At 41.8% G+C, this 8,085-nt stretch overlaps 1 protein-coding gene across 1 annotated transcript; it reads left to right on the top strand.

The window, feature by feature from the left end:
* Nucleotides 1-1,276: 1,276 nt before the first annotated feature.
* Nucleotides 1,277-6,442, top strand: her8.2 (hairy-related 8.2). Its single transcript, XM_061919476.1, has 4 exons — nucleotides 1,277-1,460; nucleotides 1,555-1,650; nucleotides 1,717-1,795; nucleotides 5,794-6,442. The coding sequence occupies exons 1-4, from the start codon at nucleotides 1,401-1,403 to the stop codon at nucleotides 6,096-6,098; spliced, it is 540 nt and encodes a 179-aa protein (XP_061775460.1). The 5' UTR covers nucleotides 1,277-1,400; the 3' UTR covers nucleotides 6,099-6,442.
* The last annotated feature ends 1,643 nt before the right edge of the window (nucleotides 6,443-8,085 follow it).

The raw sequence follows: 8,085 nt of genomic DNA, 5'->3' as shown, positions 1-8,085 counted from the left end.
ATGGAGGAGGCTGATTTCAATACCGGTAACTTGAAATCGCATGAAGGGAAGAAGATTAAGAGCTATTCAGTAGGATTTAAGGTCCAAGCTTTTGAATACCGGTATGCTAAAAAGAACAGTAAGCAGCTATGTTTTATTAATATACCTGGGTAGCAGACAGTCCCACAGACAGGCAGGGCACGCTGGAGCCCGGCCCAAGCGAGCGAGCGCAGAGGAGGAGCGGAAGAGCGACCTGGACTGAGGGTTTATTGAAAAATAAACAAAGTCAAACTGCTCAAGTCATGTCCTTCCTTCGTGGTCCTGGGAACCCGTAAGACGACGGCTTGAGACCGTCAGAATACCGTAGCTGCGTCTGTCAAATATGAGTCATCAAATGACTCCCGCCTCCTGGTGGTAGAGGGCGCTAGTGATCCTTCTTGCGACTACTCGGCTGCAGAAGAAGTGACATGAGTGACGTGATATGTACTGGAGGAGGTAATAAAGGAAGATCTCCATCAAGACAGAGAGACTTTTAAAACTGAAGAAAGATAAGGAAGACTTCTATAAACAAGTTATCGATGCTTTTGATCAGAAGAAGCTGGAATGGACTATATTTATAAGTAAAGGTAAGACCATAATAAAGTTTTTTTTATTAAAAGTGCTTTTCGTGATGGTATCCTTAAATCACACTCAAATTTTTACTGCATGCCTTTGGCAAGTGCCGGAGTGAGAAGAGATTTTAAAATAATTAGCGCATGCTTACTTTTACCGCATGCCTTTGGTAAGCGCAGGAGTGAGAAGAGGTTTTAAATTAATTAGTGCCCCGGCAGCAATTCAAGGAAATACGGTATTTGGGACTTATGTAGATCCCAAACACATAACATGGACCAGTAGGTAAGAAAAGTTGGTTTTGCGTAACAGAAAAAAACAACAACCTTTAAAAGCCATGAACCTATACACACAGTCCGCCTTATTCCCAGGCCATTTGTTAACCTTTTGTGTCTTTGGATTGGAGGCGTGGCTTCTCTGCAGGTGTAACGTAACAGCAGCGGTTTGCAGAAAATGGCTGAGGGCCTCCCCAGGGCAAATACACGGTAACTGCACACCCTTGTTCCTCTTCGGGAGAGCAGGAAGCTGCACTTTTCAGGGGCGGGGGCCTGCAGGGGAGTGCATGGTTTCAGGTTTGACATCTGTTGCATGTGCTCCCCTATTCCCCCCCCCCCCCTCCCCTCAGGGTGAGCCTGCCTGAATGGAGGCAGTGACCTGACAGTCTTGACTGATAGGACCCAGTGTGTGGGAAAATCCCACAGCCAGAGAGTTGCTGCATTCACATGCTAATGGTGCTGGTATAAATAAGAGGTGTGCAGCGCGCCGAGGGCCCTAGAGGCGCGCTGAGATTCAGGGAGGACGCACCCGCCGTCATGACTGCTTCGTCAATGGCACACGGCGCAGGGAATCACCGTGCAAAAGAGGAGAGGAAGGTATCTACTCGCACGACTGGATTTTCCCGCTTTGAGTCGCACCTGGTCGATTCCGTTCCAATGTTATTAATGTTTGTTTTTTCTTCTCACCCAGCTGAGGAAGCCGGCGATCGAGCGAAAACGACGTGAGAGGATAAACAATTGTTTGGATCAGCTGAAAGAGACCGTCATCCACGCCTTCAGACTCGACGTGAGTGCTCCTCCTCGTGTCTCACTCGAGCATGTCGACTAATTGTCCCTCTCGTCTCCCAAACAGCAATCCAAACTTGAGAAAGCGGACATTCTGGAGATGACAGTGAAACATCTGCAAAACCTCCAATTTAATCAAGTCAATGGTAAGAAATTTGTGAGGATCACCTTGCTTATGTTGACCAACTCATCAAGTGCTGTTCCATGTGTTCTTCTGGTTATCAAAAAGTGCCCGTTCAAGTCAAACATTAGGCTTTTGTCCACCCAAAGGTCTCAATTTTATGAAAAATTGTTCCGTTTATTTCATCATTATTGGTATGCAGCGTGAAACAACAATACTGTATACTTACACAGCATTAAAATTTGCAGTGATTTTCCGTTCAGTGCAAAGTAAGCTTCAAAATAAAAGCATGGCTGTATGTACTCTGCTGCAACAATACACCTATATATATATATATATATATATATATATATATATATATATATATATATATATATATATATATATATATATATATATATATGTGTGTGTGTGTGTGTATATGTATGTATATATGTGTGTATATGTTTATATACATATATGTATATATATACATATATATGTATATATATATATATTTATATATATATATATACATATATATGTATATATATATATATTTATATATATATACATATAAGTGTGTATATATATATGTGTATTTATATGTATTATATAGTGTTGTTGTGTACAGAATGTGTATATATACACATATATATAGTCATGGTCAAAAGTTTAAATACACTTGTAAAGAACATGATGTCATGGCTGTCTTGACTTTCCAATAATTTCTAAAACTCTTATTTTTTGTGATAGAGTGATTGGAGCACATATTTGTTGGTCACAAAAAACATTCATGAAGTTTGTTTTTTTTTTTTTAAATGAATTTATCATGGGTCTACTGAAAATGTGACCAAATCTGCTGGGTCAAAAGTATACATACAACAATGTTAATATTTGGTTGCATGTTCTTGGCAAGTTTCACTGCAATAAGGCGCTTTTGGTAGCCATCCATAAGCTTCTGGTTGATTTTTTGACCACTCCTCTTGACAAAATTGGCGCAGTTCAGCTAAATAGTTGGTTTTCTGACATGGACTTGTTTCGTCAGCAATGTCCACACATTTAAGTCAGGACTTTGGGAAGGCCATTCTAAAACCTTAATTCTAGTTTAATTTAGCCATTCCTTTACCACTTTTGACGGGTGTTTGGGGTCATTGTCATGTCGGAACACCCAATTGCGCCCAAGACCCAACCTCCGGGCTGATGATTTTAGGTTATCCTGAAGAATTTGGAGGTAATCTTCCTTTTTCACTGTCTCATTTACTCTCTGTAAAGCACCAGTTCCAGGCCCAAAGCATAATATTACCACCACCATACTTGACGGTAGGTGTGGTGTTCCTGGAATTTAAGGCCATACCTTTTCTCCTCCAAACATATTTCTGGGTATTGTGGCCAAACAGCTCACTTTTTGTTTCATCTGACCACAGAACCTTCCTCCAGAGAGTCTTATCTTTGACCATGTGATGAAACAAAAACTTAGCTGTTTGGCTGCTTGTGACAAACAAGTATGTGCTCCAATCACTCTATCACAAAAAATAAGAGTTGTAGGAAGTATTGCAAAGTCAAGACAGTCATGACATTATGTTCTTTACAAGTGTATGTAAACTTTTGACCGTGACTGTATATTTTGTTGTTAGATTGTTAGCGACTGAAATAAACATTTGTGTATGTAAGAAAGCATTATTGTTGTAGTCAAGACATAGAACTAAATTACAAGCTTTGTTAGAGTATGAAAAATCATAGAATAAAAATAAAAACATGCACAAAATGGCGGAAAAGCATGCCAAAAGTTGAAAAAAGTCCCTAAAATCTTACATTTCTGGCAGAGGTCACGAATACATTTGCAAACAATGGTTGGTTTCGGTTTCAGTTACACTATGTTGACCACCGCTTATGTCGACAACATCAGTCAGCCAGTCGGACGGGCATCAACAACATAAGCGGGTTCAACTGTAATTCTATTTCTGGGTGTCTTTGGCAAAAGTCACAAGCACAAGTGCAAACAATGTTTGGTTTTGGTTATGTCGACGGTCGCTTATGTCAATGTCAGTCAGCCACCTGGAAGGAGCTTAAGATAAGCTGGTTCTGCTTTAATTATATTTCTGGCTGTCTCTAACGAAAGTATATGTGCAAACAATGTTTGGTTTGAGTCACGGTTATGTTGACAATCACTGATGTTGATGACATCAGTCAGCCAGTCGGAGGCGCCTCACCATAAACAGGTTCCATTGTAATTCTATTTCTGGGTGTCTCTGGTGAAGGTCACAAGTAAATGTGCAACCAATGTCTGGTTTTGGTTACGGTTATGTTGACAGTCGCTTATGTCGTCGACATCAGTCATCCTGTTGAAGCAGCTTAAACATGGGCAAGTTCCATTGTAATTCTATTTCAGGATGTCTCCGGCTAAAGTCAAAAGTAAATCCGGAAACAATGATTGGTTATTTTTACTTCGGCAACCGCTTATGTTGATATCAGTAAGCCATTCGGAAGCACCATAACTTAAACGGGTTCCATTGTCATTATATTTCTCTCCATCTCTGACAAAACTCACAAGTCAATAGGCACACAGCGTATGGGTTTGGTAACGGTTATGTTGACAACCGCTAAGGTTGACAACGTCAGTCAGCCAGTCGAAGGCCTCACCATAAGCAAGTTCCATTGTATTTCTATTTATGGGTGTCTCAAGCGAAAGTCAACAGTAAATGTGAACACAATGACTGGTTTCGGTTATGTCAACAACCGCTTCTGTCGATGTCAGTCAGCCACTTGAAGGGACCTCAATATTGTAAATCTATTTCTCTCTATCTCTGACAAAACTCACAAGTCAATAGGCAAACAACGTTTGGTTTAAGTAACGGTTATGTTGACAACCGCTTAGGTCGACAATGCCAGTCAGCCAGTCAAAGGCCTCACCATAAGCAAGTTCCATTGTAATTGTTTATGGGTGTCTCTCGCGAAAGTCAACAGTAAATGCAAACACAATGATTGGTTTTGTCTATGTCGACAAACGCTTCTGTCGATGTCAGTCAGCCACTTGAAGGGACCTCAACATTGTAATTATATTTCTATCTCTGACAAAACTCACAAGTCAATAGGCAAACAGCGTTTGGTTTGGATAACGCTTATGTCGACAACCGCTTTGGTCGACAACGTCAGTCAGCCAGTCGAAGGCCTCACCATAAGCAAGTTCCAATGTACTTCCACTAATGGGTGTCTACAGCGAAAGTCAACAGTGAATGCTAACACAATGACTGGTTTTGGTTATGTCGACAACTGCTTCTGTCGATGTCAGTCAGCCACTTGAAGGGACCTCAACATTGTAAATCTATTTCTCTCTATCGCGGACAAAACTCACAAGTCAATAATCAAACAACATTTGGTTTAGGAAACGGTTATGTTGACAACTGCTTAGGTCGACAATGCCAGTCAGCCATTCAAAGGCCTCACCATAAGCAAGTTCCATTGTAATTCTGTTTATGGGTGTCTCTCGCGAAAGTCAACAGTAAATGCAAACATAATGATTGGTTTAGTTTATGTCGACAAACGCATCTGTCGATGTCAGTCAGCCACTTGAAGGGACCTCAACATTGTAATTCTATTTCTCTCTATCTCTGACAAAACTCACAAGTCAATAGGCAAACAACGTTTGGTTTTGGTAACGGTTATGTTGAAAACCGCTTGTGTCGATCGAGTCAGTCAAGCGGTCGTGGGGGCCTCACTTGTATTCAATTTCTGGCTTTCTCTGGCAAAAGTCAAAAGCATGCAAACGTTGGTTGGTTTTGGTTATGTAACTGCTTTTGTATGGTGTCGACATAATGGGTTCCATTGCATTTAAGTTTGCTACTTTCCACATACCGTACTAATATTCAGCAAGATAAGGCAATCTCCCAATAAGAGCTTCTGTAAATTTACATTTGTAAGCTGTTAGTTGGAAAAACAATTGTCGGGGGGAGGGGGGGGGTCCTTTTTAAACTGTGTGTACGTTTCTTTTTCACCACCAGAGGTCCCTATTGCACACATTACCTCGCTGTCCCTCCCTTGCAGATCCCCTGGAGGCCCAGCAGAAATACAGCACAGGGTACATCCGGTGCATGCATGAGGTGCACAACATGCTCCTCACATGCGACTGGATGGACAAGACTCTTGGCTCCCGCCTGCTCAACCACCTGCTCATGTCCCTGCCCAGGTCCACTGAAGAGAGCCCTCTCCAGCCCACCCCGAGACCCGATGTCCCAATTCTGGCGGGTCAGGGCAGCCCCGTCAGGGGAGACCTGAGGGAGCCCCGTCAAGAGAGGGCAGTGCTCCACAGCTCCCACTTAGGGACGCTGGATATGTGGAGGCCCTGGTGAAGCTCTCAATTCCACGTTAGGCCGTGGTCTGCTATGTATCTTATAGATATGCTGCTCAGAAGACAAACATTTTGTTCCGGTCATCATTGTTGTACAGTAGACATGCTCCACTGATTCTACACAGACCTCTGCTCAGTACTTCCCTCCGAAGTTGACTTGTCGTAGCCTGCTTGTAGAAGGCGCCTATTAATCTTTCATGTATTTATTATTAACATGATATTTATTGGGTATTATAATGTATGCTCTGTTCCTGTTCTTGTTCTTCTCTCTTTGCATTGCATAGGTTTTCATGTCTGATCCTGCATTAACAACAGTGATAATAAACGTGTCCTGTTTAACACTGAGGGATGCTTGCCTCTATTTTGTTATGTTTCAATCGGTCAAATGTGTGTGATTAGCAGTGACATTTTCACTTTTTATCCTTAGGTTATGCCTTTATTCCCTTTTTTTACTACCGTATTTTTCGGACCATACGGCGCACCGGATTAAAAGGCACACCCCCAATGAACGGGTCCATACAGGTCTTTTTTCATACAAAATGCGCACCGTATTATAAAACGCAATAAAGGGGTCATAGTATGATTTTTTTTTTTTTTTAAAACACTATCTTGTGGTCCACATAACATGTAATGGTGGTTCTTTGGTGCAAGTGTTGCATAGATTATGTTTAACAGACCATTTTCCAGGGGGTGATCAAAGGTGATGGGTCAAATGCAGAGAATAATTTTGCCACACCTAGTGTGTGTGTGACAATCATAGGTATTTTAATTTTTTAACTAGTAGCTTTCTGAGCGTCTCTTCAGGATTTGTGGGCGGTCTTATTTATGCGGTTCACCTTCGACAGCGTCTTCTCTCCCCGTCATCTTTGTTGTAGCGGTGTAGCGTGCAAGGACGGGAGTGGAAGAAGTGTCAAAAGACGGAGCTAACTGTTTTAATGACATTCTGACTTTCCTTAAATCAGTAACGAAGCAGCATATTCTCATCTGTGGCTCAAATGCAACATCAACAACATAAATGTAAATAAATGATAAATGGGTTTTACTTGTATAGCGCTTTTCTACCTTCAAGGTACTCAAAGCACTTTGACACGACTTCCACATTTACCCATTCACACACACTTTCACACACTGATGGAGGGAGCTGCCGTGCAAGGCGCTAACCAGCACCCATCAGGAGCAAGGGTGAAGTGTCTTGGTCAGGACACAACGGACGTGACGAGGTTGGTACTAGGTGGGGACTAAACCAGGAACCCTCGTGTTGCGTACAGCCACTCTCCCACTGCGCCACGCCGTCCCGTATGTGTCCCGTAAAAAAACGTCCGACCCAAACCCTCTGATAACTAAAGTTCCGTGGGTGAATAATGTAAACCCACTACAGTTTTTAGCGCTCTGATAGCTCATGTACTGACAGATATAAGTAAGAACTTTACACTACTTTATGTTACAAATGGCAACAGCAAAAGATGAATGCCACATAAGAAGGTGGGGGAAAAGACTACGGTGTCGTCATGGACTACAATTGCAGATGCGCGCACGTTTTCAGGGCTTATGTAGATCCCAAATACACATTAGAGGGTACCAGAAGGTAAGAAAAGTTGGTTTTCTATAATATTGCAAAACAAAACGCCAGATAATATGTCTGCTAATAGGTGCCATTTTGCAGTCCTTAAACACACACCATAATAAGACTCGTATGTTTCATGCGCCGACAATCCATCAAGCGGTGTGGCTTCATAGCTTACCAAAGTCGTACTAAAAACATTTTGACAGATTTTTGAGCGCCGTGTGTAATGTTCCATATTCTCAATGGAACTTTTAAAGTTTTGATGTTGTTTACTGCCATCATATTGCCGTCTACATGTATATCTTATGTATGACTGCCATCAATTGGTCACACTTATCATTAGACCACGTACCAAATAAAATTGCTTCGAGGTCAGTAAGCACAACCAGAATTATGCCGAACATTAGGCGCACTGGGTTATGAG

Source organism: Nerophis ophidion, linkage group LG13 (genome assembly GCF_033978795.1).
Source record: "Nerophis ophidion isolate RoL-2023_Sa linkage group LG13, RoL_Noph_v1.0, whole genome shotgun sequence".
NCBI classification, from domain to species: domain Eukaryota; kingdom Metazoa; phylum Chordata; class Actinopteri; order Syngnathiformes; family Syngnathidae; genus Nerophis; species Nerophis ophidion.
The sequence above is the reverse complement of the archived record's forward strand: the minus strand, read 5'-3'. Positions and strand labels throughout refer to the sequence as shown.

Bases quoted from the DNA above. Each gene is read 5' to 3' on its own strand.
- her8.2 (XM_061919476.1), top strand. From the start codon at position 1,401: ATGACTGCTTCGTCAATGGCACACGGCGCAGGGAATCACCGTGCAAAA. The intron at 1,651-1,716 runs GTGAGTGCTCCT...TCTCCCAAACAG, and splicing joins TCCACGCCTTCAGACTCGAC to CAATCCAAACTTGAGAAAGC. The intron at 1,796-5,793 runs GTAAGAAATTTG...CCTCCCTTGCAG, and splicing joins CCAATTTAATCAAGTCAATG to ATCCCCTGGAGGCCCAGCAG.